The sequence below is a fragment of the Bos javanicus genome, chromosome 7, assembly GCF_032452875.1.
Source record: "Bos javanicus breed banteng chromosome 7, ARS-OSU_banteng_1.0, whole genome shotgun sequence".
In the NCBI taxonomy this organism is placed as follows: Eukaryota; Metazoa; Chordata; class Mammalia; order Artiodactyla; family Bovidae; genus Bos; species Bos javanicus.
In genome coordinates this window covers 49,105,654-49,124,307 of record NC_083874.1, presented here as the reverse complement: position 1 = coordinate 49,124,307, position 18,654 = coordinate 49,105,654, and the positions used below count along the sequence as shown (strand labels likewise).

At 37.0% G+C, this 18,654-nt stretch overlaps 2 protein-coding genes across 4 annotated transcripts in view; both read left to right on the top strand.

Moving 5' to 3' along the window:
• The first annotated feature begins 88 nt into the window (after nucleotides 1–88).
• On the top strand, nucleotides 89–9,931 carry LOC133251319 (bromodomain-containing protein 8-like). Its single transcript, XM_061423620.1, has 8 exons — nucleotides 89–2,133; nucleotides 2,567–2,842; nucleotides 3,632–3,898; nucleotides 4,521–4,678; nucleotides 7,074–7,163; nucleotides 7,259–7,327; nucleotides 8,527–8,704; nucleotides 9,383–9,931. The coding sequence occupies exons 1-8, from the start codon at nucleotides 2,125–2,127 to the stop codon at nucleotides 9,431–9,433; spliced, it is 1,098 nt and encodes a 365-aa protein (XP_061279604.1). The 5' UTR covers nucleotides 89–2,124; the 3' UTR covers nucleotides 9,434–9,931.
• Nucleotides 9,932–10,109: 178 nt separating this feature from the next.
• Nucleotides 10,110–18,654, top strand: part of NME5 (NME/NM23 family member 5) — a 29,175-nt gene continuing 20,630 nt past the window's right edge. For 2 of the 3 annotated variants that reach the window (XM_061423623.1, XM_061423621.1), the window contains exons 1-4: nucleotides 10,110–10,198; nucleotides 10,633–10,804; nucleotides 16,756–16,961; nucleotides 17,635–17,735. In XM_061423623.1, the coding sequence (XP_061279607.1) occupies nucleotides 10,676–10,804; nucleotides 16,756–16,961; nucleotides 17,635–17,735 (436 nt within the window). In that variant the 5' untranslated portion in view covers nucleotides 10,110–10,198; nucleotides 10,633–10,675. The other variant, XM_061423622.1, reaches the window with a different exon arrangement.

Genomic DNA, 18,654 nt, shown 5'->3' with positions numbered 1-18,654 from the left:
GCCTTTGGTGTGTTCTTAGAGTATGTGAGTGGGTGTGTGAAACTTCTGGTTTGTTCTGCATGTTCTGCATCTCATTTATAGAATGAGATTGTTAGAGGGGGAAAGTAGTCTTATATGAACTGTTTTACTACAGGTCAGAGTTTATAATATTTAAAAGTATTGCATTATGCAGTCAGGACTGTCTTACTCAGCTTTTCTTGAATGGGAAAACTTAAGGTTTTCAGTATTCTGTTCATGGCATTGTTTAAAGAAGATTAAAGCATGAATACAGATATCATTTTTATCCTCAGCATTTATTCTATTTATTACTGTCTTTGCAGGTGGTATTTCTTTTATTTAGTTTCAGCTGCACTGGGTCATTGTTGCTTTGTGTGGGTTTTCTCTAGTTGCAGAGAGTGGGGGCTTCTCATTTTGGTGGCTTCACCTTGTTCTAGGTGTGTGGGCTTCAGTAGTTGTGGCTTGAGGGTTCCAGAGCACAGGTTCAGTAGTTGTGGCGCACAAGCTCAATTGCTTCTTGGCATGTGGGATCTTCCTGGACCAGGGGTCAAATCTGTGTCCCCTGCACTGGCAGGTGGATTTTTATCCACTGTGCCTCCAGGGAAGTCCTGTAGGTGGTATTTCTTGAATAGTATATTGTTATTTCCTTTCTATATATTTCTATGTGTAGGGTTCTTGTATAGAATTCATAACACTATTTGAAGATTTAACTCAGTAATCAAATTTATCACCTGAGTTTATTCCAACTTTTGTTGCTAAATAAAAATTAGATCAGTGAAATGAAATATTTGTGAGCTTTTTATTAAAAACAGTTGGAGATTCATAGGGTATATCTAGTATTTTGAGCATTATTGAGAAAGATACGGAACTTTATGATTGGAAATCAGATCTTTTTTTGGCTTAAATAAAAATATAAAGCTGGTTAGAATGCTAAGGACATAGAAGATATACATCTTTGTGAGTGATAGAAAGTTCAGTTAATCCAGGAGTTAGGAAACTTTAATTACAGTATATTCCCAAAGCGATATACAAACGTGTATGTGATCTAAGCAATGGAGTCCTAAAAGTTGGAGAAGTTTGTGGAGGAGGGGGTCCATTAAAGGACACAGATTTTGGGTTGGTAGAGAATGTGATTCATAAGCTTAAGCAAGCTAAGGTAGAGGCATCTGCGGTGGGAACAATAAGACTAATTAAGGATTGTATTAAGGAATAGTGAATTACAGGAACTAGGATAAAGGGACAAAATTGGGCTTTATTTATAGAGGACTTTGACAGACTGAGAAATTTATATTTGAGGTATCTATTGTAAAGCATTAATAGGGAGACTGTATTTGTCCAGAGCAGGTTGGATTAAAAATAGAGAAACTGACCAGGAGGCTATTACATTTATTCAGGAATAAAGGATGGGCAGTGAGAAAAATTACTGTGGAAGAAAATTGGGAAGTGGACTTGTTTAATGAATGTGAGAGAAGAAAGACTCAAAACAGGACTAAGAAAATAGTGATAGTAGGCATAAGGAATTTAGGGACAGCAAATGGTTTGGGCGGGGGGGGCTTCCTTGATAGCTCAGTTGGTAGAGAATCTGCCTGCAATATAGGAGACCCCGGTTCGATTCCTGGGTCTGGAAGATCCCCTGGAGAAAGAGATAGGCTACCCACTCCAGTATACTGGCCCAGAGAATTCATGGACTGTATAGTCCATGGGCTCACAAAGAGTCAGACACGATTGAATGACTCACTTTCAAATGGTTTGTGAGATGTTCATAAAAGTGATTTTAGTGTTTTAGAAGAGTTGAAGGAGATGGTAGGGCACCTGAAGGGAATCGGCCTTTGGGTACATGGAGAAATGAGGCAAGAATGCATATAAAAAGTAAAAGTGGAGAGATTTGGAAGCCATCTTAATAAAGATGAAAGTTGAAACCTCAAAATAGCTACATTTTTTCTTTTTTTTTTTAAAGACACAGTAAGGAAGCAGAGGCCCAAACAAGAACATAGAAAGTTGTAAAGTGAGAGGACAAAGTGGTAAGAAAACCAGGAGTGCAGTGTAATGAAAGCAAGGAAAGATATTTTAAAAACTTGATGTTGCAGTTCTCTTTCTGAGAAGTGAAAGCTGACTATCACTAGAAGGATGCTGCAGGTAATTGTAAAACATGCTTTGAGGATTTAATGTTTGATAGGTTAAAAATGTCTGTATGCTGGGGAAAATAATCCATGTGCATCTAATTTGTTCCCTTGCAATTGAGTTTAAGGGTGATTTGGGATAGAGGAGTTCAGCTAGCTATGCTCCAGTTTTTTCTCTTCTTTCAGAGTATGAGGAAGTCTTAAGAACAAATACTTATTGGGTAATATTTCTATTGTACTGTTTGACATAGGGCTTTTTCTTTATTCCCAATAACAGATCACTTTTTCTCCTGATGTCTCCCTTCAGTTAGATATTACTCTTCCTAATGATGAGTAGAAAAAAATTTCTGACCCATTACCTTTCTACCAAAGTTGGGAGATGGAAATGCCATAGAAGTATTGATTTGAGTGTATGTAATGCATTTTTTTTTCTGTGTATTTATTTACAGATGGGGCATGACTGGGGTTGGTTGGATTCTGAACAAGACTATCCCAATGACTCTGAGTTGAGCAATGACTGCAGGTCCCTCTTCAGCTCATGGGACTCCAGTTTTGATCTTGATGTGGGCAGCTGGAGGGAAACTGAGGAGCCAGGGGCTGAGGAACTAGAGGAAAGCAGCCCAGGGAGAGAAGCTAGTGAGCTGCTTGTGAGGGACGGAGGCAGTGAGGAATCTCAGGAAGAGGCAGAGCAAGTCAGCCGCCAGAACCTCCTCTTTCTCTCTGAGGTAATGGGGAGCTCATTACCATTAGGAAGCTCAACTTCCTAAGAGAATGCTTACCTATACATATTTCTACCACTCTGTATATTGTTTACTAAAATATAAGGTCTACGTTGGCAGGAATTGAGTTGATTGCTGTGTCTCCTGCACTTGGTGCTGATACAAAACATGTCCCAGATACGTACTTTTTGACTGAATGTTTTAAGAGCCCATTCATTACGAGTGAATCATAGGAATTTCTGTATGTAGGACTGTCTTAGGAGGATCCTTGCAATTCATTCTTTCATACTTATGTGAGGTGACACTTGCCCAGACTGCCCTGTAAGTTTATAATGTTAAGACTTCTGGGCAGTATTTTGCAGTGTTTTTATTTCTCTGGTTAAGGGCTGAGGACCAGAAATAAACAGAACTGGACAGAGAGTTTATGTGGCAACTATACACATTCAGGAGAACCTAGGTCAAAATCAGTAAAAATCCAGTTTGTGGCAGAGTTTTCAGCAGTTTTTTAGATAGTCATTACCAGTTGATTAGAGTTGACACTTGAGATGGAAAATTAGAACTTAAGCTTCTTGAGGCAAGAATCATGTCTATCTTGTTTACTGTTAAGTCCCTACCAACTAGCCCAGTGCCTATGTATATAAGATATTTGATAAATTTAAAAAGACTGAATGAATCAATTAACCCTACCATTTCAGACTTAGTCACAGTGGCAGTGTAATGATGTGGCATTATTAATATGTAGATGAGCATTTCCACTGATGTTCTTATACATCTAACAGTAAACTATGGTTGCAGGTAGCTTATTTAATGGAGCCATTGTGCATTAGCAGCAAAGAATCAAGTGAAGGCTGCTGCCCTTCATCTGGTACCAAACAAGAGGCAAGGGAAATTGAAGCTACTGAAGGAGAGGGGGAGCCCTACAGAGAACCTGAAGAACTATCAGCCAAGGAAGACCCCTCAGTCACTGAGAAGTCATCACTGGGAGAAAATGGAAGGCCAGAGGTGACTCCACCTCCCTCAGATATTTTGGCACTTCAGGAACAATCCATAGAGAGCAAAGAGGTATAAGTGAATAGCTTAAACCAGCTGTCTGATGGGTCCTGTGCACAGACAGGCAGAGCAGAATGGTTAGAGCACATAGGCTGACTCCAGAGTTCAATTACTTGAGAATTAAATCGTGGTTTTAGCATCAGCTGTGTAGGCTTAGGCATGTTAGTGAATATTTTAGAACCTCAGTTTTCTCTGCTGAAATGAAGTAATAGTGTTCTGTCTCAGGTGTGCTGTGAGAATTCGATGAATAATTCATGTGCAGTACTTAGCACAGTACCTGGCTCGTAGTAAGCTGTCAGTAAAATTTAGAATGCCATTATCATTAATATAATCTGACCAGCTAGAGTGGTTAGCTCCAGGGCAACAAGTAATGATGGTTTTAAAAGAAAACAGCATCTATCTAGATGAGTATATTGCCTTTTCATTTCTTGGGGGGCTATAGAGTCAGAGTTCTCCAAGAGTTCTCCATTGCATTAGGTCTAGCTAAACCACCTTTTTCTAACTGATTCTATAACTTTATTTAACTGACCTCTTCTTACCTTAAGATGAGCCTTCTTTTACCCCATGTAAGAAAAATTACCTAGAAGATAGTAAACACCTTTCTAAACTTTGCTTTATTTCTTGGCATTCCCAGGGGGGAGTTCAGCAAGAATCCAAAGAGGAGGACCAGGGTGAAGGGTATGTGTCAGAAATGGAGGACCAGCGTTCTTCAGGCGACTGTGATAATGGCTGCAGCACCCAGGAGACTCCTCTGGTGGATATCCTTGTCAGTCGTGCTACCTCCTCAAAGCTGTAAGTATAGATTTTTATCCAAGATTGTTAGGATTCATACTTTTACTTGTGTTTATGCCTATTTGAATTTGTTGCCATGAGCTTGATTACTTTTGTAATTTGAAAAATAGAGTTGGAAAACACTAGAAATAGAATTAGATACAATTCTACTATATAAGTAGTAGCCTCTATGCTTTAACCTTATAAAACAGGACTTTTTCATCAACATTAAGGATCTCTTTCATAAGTAACGCTTGTCTCCGTTTATTCAGGAAATATTGATGAGTCAGTTTGTCACTCAAGTCTAATATATAAACTGTACTTTTAAAAATACTAAAACATCTCCTATTAACTTGAAGTTAAAAATTATTTCTAAGATATTATGTCCCTTGTTACTTTTTTCACAGGTCTTGGGAAATTGTTTATAATTTTTTTTAGCATAAATAACTCTAAGGCCACAGAGCACGTTTTAGAATGTTAATTTTTTTTCAGTAAAGTGAATTTCTTTTTAAATCAGAAAAACAAGGTATTTCTAGTTTTGATAACAAATAGTTCCTCTTCTGGGCCTAGTCTGGTGTCTATGTATTGAGAGAAGACAGCACGAACTGTTTTTTTTTCTTCACTACATCCTAGATCCATCCACATTATCTGTGGTAAGGCAAACCAATAATTATTTTAGCCTAAGGTCTACCACTGAACCATGCATATATATTTTTGTAAATAGTAGATTTCAAATTTATTGCCTTCTCCGTGTTACACAAATAGAATACAGCTAAAAACCTAGCTTGTTGAAGAATTACTTCCTTTGCTTTTCTATAATTGCCTTTTTAAGTATGACCAGATGGCATATGATGACTATCCCCCAAATAGGAAATGGCTTAATCTGGGACATTTTTTCTCATGACATGTCAGCCTCTTGAAATGCAGACTCCACACTCATATCTTAGAATTTAGGTTAAACATGAAATCTTTATTGGAAAGCAGTAGATATTAGTAATTGAGTCTGCTTGACCAGATAGCTTAAGGGAAAACAGGTATTTGAGTTCGGTGTTATCATTATGGAAGCTTAAAACTACTTTGGAAGATAGACATTCCCTTGGTCCCTCTCTTCTGGCTTCTTCCTTAGTCTGTACTGACTCTCGGGGTAAAGTAGAACTTTTGGAGTACCGCTGTTAAGTCTGCAGGTCCTTTTTACTCCCTCAATTTTACTTGTAGTTGCTTGGCGTGCATTCCCAAATAGATGGAAATAAAGGTAAGCAAGGGGTTGTTTCTTAAAGTATTGCAAAGGTGATTGATTATGAAGTTATCAAACTTATCGCAGTACATTTTACATAATGGAAACTTAATATCTCTTTTGTGGATATATGAACAAAATTGTATCAGAACTAGAGACCTATTGTTTATTCTCGCTGACTGACCAGAAACAAAGGAAGAGGTTTGCTTTGGGCTTTAAATGTCTTGTTCTTGTAGGGTTCTGGACTTAAGAATAAATTGATTTTTGTGGTATGTAATTTAGATGCAAGTGAGATATTGCATCATGAAAATGAGTTGTTATATGGAGTTGTTCAAACTGGAGAAAGATGAAATATGAGTTGTGTTCAAATGGATTCACACAATATGGTACATAAAGCAAAACGAGGGTGTAAAACCTTAGTGTGAAGAGGGTCCGTTTAGAGAGAATAAGGCAGTGTATTAAGTATGAAGTGTAACGTAATATTTAACTTTGGAGTAAATAGAAAACTTGCAAACTGGGAAAACTATAAAATGAAATAAAACGTTGAGCAGTTGTACTTCTAAAGAAAAAGTAAATAAATTAGGCAGTTTATCCCAGAGAAGGAAGGACCATGAGGAGAAATGAATTTGTCTTGGTATTTTAAAGGTTACTATACGGAAGAGAATGAAAAAGAAAAATATTTAAATTGTATAGCATTCAGGTGAAGTTTGAGAGAATTCCTTGGGATATGAAACCAAGTTTCCCCCTGCCCCCTCTGGAAACATGGGAGAAATACTTATTAATGTGGCATATTTCTGTATAAAAAGAGGACCAGATTCATTTATCAGATATTCATTTGAGCACTTAGTATGTGGCAGGAACTTGGGAGACATCAGTAAACAAAGACTACTCTAATAGACGAGTTGTTTAGAGTCATAGGTGCTGAAGTGCAAGATTGCAAAAGGCACAGGCAGTTGCTTGTAAGAATGTTACAACTTCATTTGATAATAGTGATCAGTAGAGAATACTTACAGTCTAGGGTCCTTTATGGAAGCCTTAAATATGTTTTCATTCCTGTGATGTTATTTCCTTCAGATGTTAGCTAGGGGCACTGTGTGTTGGGGAAAACTCACTGCTCATCTAGGGGAACAGAATACCATATGTGAAATTACTGTTTCTTTTCTGTCCTGTTTTATCCGGTAGGTCTGATCTATGCCATGGTGATCCTATTCAGGATCAATTGCTATTTAAGAAGACTCTCCTGCCAGTCTGGAAGATGATAGCCAGTCACAGGTAGGACTCCAAGCCCCTCTGGAAATTCACAGCTACTCTTATTTAGGGTGACTTTCTAGAGTTTCTTCATTCTCTCTGGATTTGTCCTTTATCAGGTTCAGCAGTCCGTTTCTGAAGCCTGTGTCAGAAAGGCAGGCCCCAGGATACAAGGATGTGGTGAAAAGGTCAGTGGAAAAGGGGTCAAGAAAGGTTGGTTGCTTTTATATCTGTCTTTTCATACTTTATTTTGCATCTGTTAGATTATTTCCTTATTTCATTTACATTACTTAAGCTCGAGATATATTTTATAGCTGAATAAGTTCATAAAGTTATGATAAGCTCAGTCCTTATTTGAGAATGTAAGGAACAACAGGATAAAGAGGCTTTTTTTCATTATTGACTTTTCAGTAATATGATCCATTTGTTATAATCTTACATTAGCCTTTGGTAGTTTTTGACACTTATTTTGGAGGAAAACTTTGAAAGGAAAACTGTATTCCTTCAGCAGTTATAAGTTTGCAAGGCAAAGATGGTAATCCAAATGGATTTTACAAACACTGGTTGATTCCAGTATTTTGGAGTTTTATATCATAGTTCATCTAAAGTGCTATCATAAACTGGTGTGTCAATGTATAAAAGATCATAAAAGAACCTTTGGAGACAGACTCCTTAATTCTGTAGATGGGAAAACTAAGACTCAGAGGTGATCATAACTTGTCTGTGATCAAAAGTGAATAGCAGAGCTAAAACTAAACTGGAGTCTTACCTACCTCCCAGTTCAGTCCTCTTTCTACTCTGCTGTGTCTTCTCTTATACATCCACTCTCCATTATGTCCCGTTATATAATACTTATCTTAATATTCATTTTGTCTTCATGAAAGAAGAAAAACTCTGAGATTTTGATTATATAGTAAAAACTGTTGAATAAATACCTAGTGTATGACTAAAACCGTCAGTAACTCCCATGTGACAAATTGTAGCTTTTTACAACTTTGATACCACCAACTGTAAAATATAATGGCTGGTCCTATGTGCTCTGGAGTCAGGCTACTTCTGAATTAGAATCTAAGCTGTGTGACTTTGGGCAGTACCTAACGTCTTTAGATCTCAATTTTCTCATTGCCAGTTGTGATCATGGTACTTACCATATAAAGGTTTATTGAGAGGATCAAGTGAGTTAACACAGAAAATACCTAGCATAGCACTTGACTTATTGTAAGCAGTCGTTATGTTAGCTGATATTGCTATTTTATATCTAATGGGGATTGTTATCTTTACTACTGTTTTCATTAAGAGCTGGTTAGTTTTTCAAGAAAGCATGTTAGGTCACCACATGTTCCACATGAAGGTTTGATTTCCTCTGGTTTCTCTTGGCCACCTGTAGACCCATGGACTTAACTAGCCTGAAAAGGAATCTGTCCAAGGGACGGATTCGCACCATGGCTCAGTTCCAGCGGGACCTGATGCTGATGTTCCAAAATGCTGTGATGTACAATGACTCTGATCATCATGTATACCATATGGCTGTGGAGATGCAGCGAGAAGTCTTGGAGCAGATTCAGGTACTGTAGGTAGAGAGCTGCAAGAAAAAGGAGTGTAGTTTCTAGAATCTGATTTTAGAAAGTCTTGTGAGAATAAGGGTGATGTTGAAGTGACCTTGTACTCCCAGAGTTTATGTTTAGAGGTAATTCAAGGCCCTGAAGGGTTGACATTGTAACTGCTCCTCTGTGGAACCAGCTTTAATAGATGGTGAAGTAAAATACTCTAGGAAGGCAGGCAGCAGTAAAGAGCTCTTAGAGACTTGGGGATAGATAAGTAATGGGTGCATCAAAGGGTTGACATTGTAACTGCTCCTCTGTGGAACCAGCTTTAATAGATGGTGAAGTAAAATACTCTAGGAAGGCAGGCAGCAGTAAAGAGCTCTTAGAGACTTGGGGATAGATAAGTAATGGGTGCATCTACTTCCAGAGTCTCAAGTCAGAGGGCTAAACATGAATACCTGAGGCTGGAGTCACTGTCCATTTTTTGATGCTATATTGGTATTAATTTTATGTCCACAGTGTCCCATCTTTAGGAGATAAGATATGGTAGCCAGAAGACATTTGAGGGTTTCTTTTTTGGGCAGCATCTTATTGATACTTTGAAGAAAAAAACATGGTTGAATCTCTGCAAAGAAATAAATAAAATTGCATTCAAACCTCCATAAAGATTCATAGCTGCTATCTGCCTTGACCCTGTAGGTGCTGAGTATTTGGTTAGACAAAAGAAGAGACTTAAATAGTCTGGAATGAAAACTAACCAACCCTATGGATGATGGAAAACCTGCTTTGCTAACTTGGAGCTGCTTTCCTGAACTTTTCTGGATTTTGGACCTTTCATTGAGACTCTGACTTATTGAAGATCCCAATACTTGTTTACCATTTTTCTGTTGTCTTTTCTAATAAGAATTATACCTTAACTTACAACCAAAGAGTTAAAGGTGCTTGTGGACATGATATAAAGAAAACACAGAAAACTGAGATTTGGGGTTATGCCATAATATGTTGCCCACATCTTTGTTCCGTAAGGTTAATTTAGAGATAAATAGATTAAACCTCTTTTACTGCTCTTTAAATAAATGTTATTTCACAAGTCAAAAATTACCTTTTAATGATTATAGAAGCTGGGAGTAGAGGGGATAACATTGTCTGGTGAAATATGGAAGGTATCTGACATGGATTTTCTTACATACAATGGAAAGTTTTGGGGGTAGGATGAGGGAGAGCACCAATGATTTATCTCATCATTTGTAAAGTGGAGATTAATACAAGTGTCCTTCGAATGACTAGGAGGATGAAATAAAATAAATTATGAGGAAAATGTTAGAAAACATCTATTGGTTTTAAGATTTGCAAGGGGATAAAAATCCCTGTGGCGGGTTCCCTTTCTTGGCTAAAAGGAGCTAGCCAAAGACTGTGAAGTGCTCTACTGGAATTGGCCCTCTGCAGCCACCGTCTCTAAGCTGGGTTTCTGGTCTCCTAGCAACAGTCTGTGACACTAAAGGAGCCCAGGCTAAGGTGAGTGCCTAGATGAGGGCCGGACTCTGAAGGAATCTGGGGTGCAGCCCACAGAGATTCAGGGGACCCAGGAATTCTGCTTTCCAGCCGGGCCTTACCCTAAGCGTCCTGGTGGCAGGAGAGGGTGGAGAGAGGGTGTGTGTGTGTGCACTGTGGAGGGTGGTGCTAAGTGGTGTGGAGAGTTGCAGACCTAGTCTCCTCCTGGGCCCCTGGGGTCCTCGGCTTTGCCTTGCTCCTTGGGCTCTCCTAATTTAATGAAAGCACCTAGGAAAACCCGTGGCAGGAGACAGAGTAAAAATCTTTTTACTGAGACACTGCATGTGGAAAAAACTATTACAGTTTCCAGCTTTATAAATTAATAAAAATCAAGCACCTGGTAATGCTGTTTAGTCACAATTACATTAAGTTGGGGGTGCGGGTGCATGTCATTGCAGTTGATACGCATGAAGAATCTTAAATTGTAGCTGAAAAGCCAGAATGGAGCTATCAATGCCCCCACCTCAGATCTACGTAGAAAAGACTCTGGCTGTTATCAAACCAGATATTGTTGACAAAGAGGAGGAGATACAAGATATTATTCTCAGATCTGGATTCACCATTGTTCAGGTAACTTCCGGGCAGTATGATCATGTTTTTTTCCTGTCTACTGAATTAGACTTTTCTGCCTTAGCTTTTAGCTAAAATAGAATTAAAAATTCACTTTATCTTAAGTAAAAGATATGTTTGAAAACTCTTCTTACTCATAGAGTTATATCCCTAAACTTGTTTTAGAATACCTTTGATTTTACCTTTTAAAAATGCTTATGTATATCTGTTAGCCCAGTTCAGTCCTTAGTATTTAGCATGAAATTTAGGTTTTCTCTTCTGAATATAAAAGTTATATGTGATAATTTTCCAAAAATATATAAAATGAGAAGTAAAACAACTTTTTCCCATCTCTCCTCTCCCAACTCAAGTCTCAACCTGCAGAGACAATCACTTAACACTTTCTTTTCTTCCGGAATTTTTGTATGCATTTACAAATATGTTTCCCCCATAAAGTAGGACAGTCGCCCTCCCTGGACCCTCTTTACCCTCCCTCAGATAGCATGCCAGATCATTACATCTGAATCTAACTTCTGTGTAAATACTCCTCTGTCCTAATAAACCACAGTCTATTGATCTTCTCTTGATGAATTTTTAGACTGTTGTATTTTTTTAATTTAATGTTTTAAGCCTTTTCCTTGTTCTACAGTTAGTAGTTTGAAAATGAATATATAAAGACTATCAAATAGAATGGAATATTTAAAATTTTCCTTTTTTGTACCATTCTTATTTGAAATTTCACTTTTTATTACATTTACTCAGTGTCATATTGCTTGTTGAATCTTTTAAAAAATAAAAAAGATAACTTCAGTCTTCAGAAAGATGGGTTTTTGAATGTACTTAGAAGGATACCTGGAGGCTGAGGGTGAGATGCTACAAGAAAGTTTAAGGGAGTAGTAATGCAAGAATGTATAAAGAAATAATATAATTAAAAGATTCAGGTAAAGATGAGCTTTTAAATAAATGTTGTTAGAAAACTGGGTAGCCACTTAAAAAAAAATTTGGACTCAAATATTATACTATATATACCAGGATAAATTCCAAATGGATTTGACATTTAAATATTAAAAAATTAAACCATATAAACTCTAGAAGAAGAATGGCTAAGTTTCTTTTTATTCTTGGAAGGGGACAGCCTTTTTACTGGGTACTGTAAAATAAAAGATTGATAAAAATATAAACATAAAAAACTTGAGCATGGCCAAATAAGCATAATAAGCAAAGTCAAAACACAGGTGACAAACTTGGAAAAAATATTTGTAGCTCATAAAGACTATCTCCCAAATGTATACAAAGCTCCTCAAACAGGATAAAAATTCAGTTGAAAATGGGCAGTACATGTGGATGGTCATGGAAAAAGAAATAAAAATGCTTCTAAAACATGGTAAAAGATGCTCAATCTTTAAGCAGGAAAAAAGCAAATTAAAATGACACTGAACTACCATCTGGCAAGAATACAAAAGTAAATGACATAACCCCTATGGAAGGGAATCTGGCAATTTTCTATCAGTATTTACAGATGCATCTTCCGTTTGACCCAGCAGTACTACTTCTGGGAATCTCGCCTACAACTTGTGTATTAATATTCAGTGACATGTATCTAGGTAATTTTTTGTAGCATTGTTTATTTACAAGCAAAAAATTGAAAACAACCCCGCATTAGGAAATTGGTTAAATTCACCCTGATGAATCTGCCAAATTGAATACTATGCAACTAATTGTAAAAAGAGCAATGAAGAACCTCTCTGTGTCCTGCTAGGGAAAAAACCAAGATGCAGAACAATATGTAGCTTTTTTCTATGATAGAAAGAGAAAAAGTAATATATATTCATGTTTGCCAGTATTTACAAAATGAATTTAGAAGAATTTACAAAGTGAATTTTAAATAAACATTAAAAAATGGTTGCATATAGAAGGTAAGGAAGAACAGGCTGAATTAGGACAGGAATGGGAATCAACTTTCTCAGTATGAACCTTTTTATATTATTTTGAGTTTTTTAACCCCCAAAGTATGTTACTCATTAATTTTAGAAGAAAGACAAAACATACAAATAAAACAAAGTTTCCAATTTGATTCTTAAAAGTTTGAAAAGAATTAGTGAAAAAGTAATTAAGCAGCAAGTGATAGAAATTAAACCTTCTTATAAAAGAAAAAAACCGTGTAAATGTTAATATTTAACACTTTCTCTGCTGCTGCTGCTAAGTCACTTCAATCGTGTCTGACTCCGTGCGACCCCAGAGATGGCAGCCCACCAGGCTTCCCTGTCCCTGGGATTCTCCAGGCAAGAACACTGGAGTGGGTTGCCATTTCCTTCTCCAATGTATGAAAGTGAAAGGTGAAAGTGAAGTCGCTCAGTCGTATCTGACTCTTCGTGACCCCATGGACTGCAGCCTACCATGCAGTCCATGAAAATCCTACCACCCATGGGATTTTCCAGGCTAGAGTACTGGAGTGGGGTGCCATTGCACTTTCTCTAGTCAGCAATAAATTTTAAACCAAAGAACATCTTGGTATGTAGTATGCTTCTTTTTGGTTTAATTGTGATAAAATATATACAACATAAAATTTACTTTTTTAACTTTCAGTTCAAAGGCATTAGAGTACCTTCACATTGTTGTGCAACTGTCACCACTGACCATCTCTAGAACTTTTTCATCATCTCAAACTGACACTCTGTACCCTTTAAACACTAGCTTTGTGCTTAGCCCTCTCCCCAGTCCCTGGTAACACTATTCTACTTTCTGTCTCTATGACTTTGCTGTTCCAGGTGTCTCTTGTCAGTGGAATCATTTTTGTCCTATGTATTATACGCTTTAAAATAGGCTTTATTGTAGTTGAGAGTTCATTGAACTTGAGGCTTTCTTTTCCCGTCTAGGAAAAAACCTTCTAAAAAATGATGTGTTCATTTAGTAGGTGGCAGTCTTTCCTGTGTTACAACAAACTGTTGGTTCCTTTTTTTTTTTTTTAATATTTAATTTATTTATTTGGCTATGCTGGGTCTTAGTTGTAGCACTCAGGATCTTTAGTTGCTGCATGCAGGACCTTTTTTTTTTTTTTGGTGGGGGCCACAGCAAACTCTTGTGGCATGTGGGACCTAGTTCCTTGACCAGGGATTGAACCAAGGCCCCCTGAATTGGGAGTGCAGAGTCTTACCCACTGGACCAACCTCCTTTTCTGATATTAAGTTCACTTCTCTTTGTGAAAATGCTTTGTTTTGTTTTTTATTTACTTATCTTTTGGCCATGGCTTGCAGGATCTTAGTTCCCTGACCAGGGATTGAATTCATGTCCTCTACAGTGAAAGCACAGCATCCTAACCACTGGACTGCCAGAGAATTATCTCATGAAAATACTAACATAAATTACAAAAAAGTTTATCTGATCTAATTTGGAAGCAATTGATGGAATCATTGATTCAGTATCAACTTTATTTTTTTTCAACTTTACTTTAAAATGAGGTCTCAGTTTTTAAAATAATGCTACATTAGCTGGCATACCTGCAAAAGATAGCTTCCCTTGCTTGTTAAGGGATATGTGGCAGTTAAGTGCTTACAGTGCAACAGATTTTTAACCCAGCAACAACAAAATTACTCAAACCAATAGGCATGAGAATCACAAATACAGGCATGTCTTAATTTTAAAATAATAGAATCAACGATTATACTAAATAAGTGCTGTTATCACTTCTCAGATTTCTTCTGTTTCTTGACTATATGAATTTTAATATGAAAACAGATGTCAGCACCTTTTTTTTTTTTTTAATAGTACTAGATCTTCCCAGGTGGAGCTAGTGGTAAAGAACCTGCCTGCAGGATACGTAAGAGACTCGGGTTCGATCCCTGGGTCAGGATGATCCCTGGAGAAGGAAATGGCAGCCCACTCTAGTATTCTTGCCTGGAGAATCCCGTGGACAGAGGAGCCTGGAGGACTACAGCCCATGGGGTTGCAAGGAGTTGACATGACTAAAGTGACTTAGCAGGCTTCCATAACTGATCCTTGACTGTGAGAATGTTAGCTTTTGTCCAGTAGAGACTGTTCATAGCAGTGTTGAACTACCTAGTAAGCATCTTTCTAGGCTTCTTGAACTGCGGCAGTTTAGATCCCTCTCTACAAACCAAGCAATTTTATCAAGTTTCTGAACCTGAAGACATAGGATAGTTTTGTGGGTTTTTTTTTTTTTTTTTTTGGAAATACAAATTCTTTTATTCCAGGTGTTTAATGAGCAATAAATGTGAATCTTAGATAGCTGAATGATGGTAGATTTGTCATTTCTGCCTGTGATTAGATTTGGTTTCTCTAAACAGCAATTTTGAACAGCAGTTGAGTAAGCAGGAAGTGACTTGTGAATGGAGTTAAAATAGAAAAATTGGAAGAATGACTGACTTGGCTTCTATGATTTTTTTAAATTTAATAATTCATATAGCTTCTCATTTGTGAAAGAAATTAATGTTTCTTTGTCTCAAACATTTCATTTTCTTTCAAATTAACAAGCTTAATGCTAACTACTTAAGCTCTTTCTGAATCAACATATTTATGGCAGAACCGGAATAAGTAAACAGGTGAAAAACTTGTTTACTGCGTCATGTTGCATACTACTTCAAAGTACCATAATGAGACCAGTTCTCTAAAATAATGTAGGAAAATTTCACAAGTAGGTAGGGAAAGATGAATTTGGAATATTCTAAAGTATTTTTTACTTTATACGAAGTATGTATTAACAAGGTATTGAAGATTGGCATGTTTTTACTTTAAGGAGGTAAGATTATTTTGTTATTAATGTTGTTGTTTTTTAGTCACTGAGTCATGTCTGACTTTTTTGTGACCCCAAGGCCTGTAGTCTGCCAGGCTCCTCTGTCCATGGGATTTCCCATACAATAATACAGGAGTGGGTTGCCATTTCCTTCTCCAGGAGATCTTCCTGACCCAGGGGTTGAACCTGTTTCTTCTGCGTTGGCAAGTGGATTCTTTATTGCTGAGCCACCATTAACATACCATAGGTTGAAGAAGGCTGCCAAACAAGAGTAGTTTTTCTTAAGTAATAATTCTTATTTACAGCCTACATTTAAAAAAAAATTATTTAATTGGAGGCTAATTACTTTACAATATTGTAGTGGTTTTTGCCATACATTGACACGAATCAGCCATGGGTGTAAATGTGTTCCCCATCCTGAACCCCCCTCCTACCTCCCTCCCCGTCCCATCCCTCAGGGTCATCCCTGTTCTGGCCCTGAGTTCCGTGTCTCATGCATCGAACCTGGACTGGCAATCTGTTTCACATATGGTAATATACATGTTTCAATGCTATTCTCTCAAATCATCCCACCCTTGCCTTCTCCCACATAGTCCAGAACAGAACAGTCTGTTCTTTACATCTGTGTCTCTTTTGCTGTCTCACATATAGGGACATTGTTACCATCTTTCTAAATTCCATATATATGTGTTAATATACTGTATTGGTGTTTTTCTTTCTGACTTCACTCTGTATGATAAGCTCCATCCACCTCATTAGAACTGATTCAAATGCATTCTTTTAAATAGCTGAATAATATTCCATTGTATATATGTACCACAGCTTTCTTATCCATTTGTCTGCTGATGGACAGCTAGGTTGCTTGCATGTCCTGGCTATTGTAAACGTGCTGCAATGAACATTGGGGTACACGTGTGTCTTTTGTGGTCAGATTGGTACTATTTCAAGTTATCAGTGACTTGGGAAAGTCGCTCAGTCGTGTCCAACTCTTTGTGATCACATGGACTATACATACAGCTCATGGAATTCTCCAGGCCAGAATACTGGAGTGGGTAGCTTTTCCCTTCTCCAGGGGATCTTCCCAACCCAGGGATTGAACCCAGGTCTCCTGCATTGCAGACGGATTCTTTACCAGCTGAGCTACAAGGGAAGCCCATTAGTGACTTAATGAGGTATTACTGAACTGTCAATAATGCTTTTGTTGACTTTGTTTCTCTTTTAGAGAAGAAAACTACATCTCAGCCCTGAGCACTGTAGTAACTTTTATGTGGAACAATATGGGAAAATGTTTTTCCCCAATTTAACAGCTTACATGAGTTCTGGACCACTTGTTGCCATGATATTAGCTAGATATAACGCCATCTCTTACTGGAAAGAACTCTTGGGACCAAGTAATAGCTTAGTAGCTAAGGAGACACACCCAGACAGGTAACTTTCCTAGAGGAGAAATGGAATCCAACTATGAAAATGAAAAAATCTGATTTCATTGTAATAAGAATTTCCTTTAATTTGAAAGTTTTCCTGAATAACCTGATTTTTTTTTTTTTTTTTTTTGGTGGTGATGCAGGGTTGGGTGGGGAAGGTTCATTCTGTGTTTTAACTACTTAAATGTGTACTTTAATATCAAATACCACAACAGGTCTCAGAGAATGTTTGATTTATGGTTGACTAGCCTTATTTTCCTCTCATTCTTGAATTAAACTGCCACTGGTATAGGAATTTTCATGGGATAATTGGGATGGTATTTCGTAGAATGTTGGTAATAGAGATTAGAAACTCAGATTTTCAGCATTATCTTTAATGTTTAGAAACCAGAGGACATTGAGTTCTTGACACTTTTGAAAATACCATCGTTTTTTCACTTGTCACAAGATAACACCTCTCTTTCACCCAGATAACTATTTTTTCAGTATATCTCTCCTGCATATTTAAATATATTTGACCCTCATGTAGATAGATTTATGCTTAAAATCAAAATAGATTAAAACCTCCATGTGTGAGAAATGGAGATGCTTCTGTAAAATTTCTAATTAGAGTACACAAGTAAAAAGTAAGGAAAGAATGTCAGATTGGGTGGTCATCATTTCTAACTTGCTTTCAGTCTGAGGGCGATTTATGGCACAGATGAGCTAAGAAATGCACTTCATGGAAGTAATGATTTTGCTGCAGCAGAAAGAGAAATTCGATTCATGTTTCCTGCAGGTGAGTTACAAATGAGTAATTAGTTAATTGCATTTACTTGTTTGCTTTCTTTCTTAATTTTGGAGATGTAGCTGGGAAGGAAGATAACAGGGTTTATCTCCAGTATATTCTGTCATATTTTCAAGTTGTAGTTACTTAACAATTTGAAGCCAAGAATAGAAAACTTAATGTTTTTCTCAGAATGAAATTGTGACCTCTAGGGAATCTTTTGAGAAGAGTTTACCTTTCTTTCCTTTATTTTGGACTGGGCATATCAAGGGTTTTTCTTCTTCTGTGTTATTATTCCTTTTAGTTATCCCTAAATGCATTAGTCGAATTTGTTACAAATGAAAAGAGACTCTTTGGCACTTTTGATGGATTTGCCATATTCTCTAATAACAGTTTACTGTTTATCTAACAAACACTCATGCTTCTATGAAATTTATAGTTCTCCATCCCCTTTTTTTGGTTTCTATCCTGTGAAGTTACAAGCTTTTTAGAAGTGGGTATAATGAGGAACAACACTGATATTCTTATTTTCAATAATATTTTTAGAGCAGAAAAGAAATTTGGTGATTTTCATTGTATAGAAAAAAGCCAAAGCATTGGGCAGTTTTGAAAATTTTTTTGGCCTTTTTTTTCTCTCAGTAATTTAGACCTATTCCTCAGTATTTTTCTGCTAAAGATTTATTCAAAGAAAACTGAAAATTGTCTTGGAGATTTAAAAGTTCAGATTTTTGAACCAAAAACTGTTTTAAAGATACCTATACACAAAAGAATTTGCTTACTACATACTTAATTCTTACTGTGACAGAAATTTCTGTCGTATCTATCCCCTTAAGGTATCTTTTTCTTTGGAGCTGTTTTTATTTTGGAATATTTACACAAAAGGAGATAGCATAGCAGCCATGAAATTAAAAGACGCTTGCTCTTTGGAAGA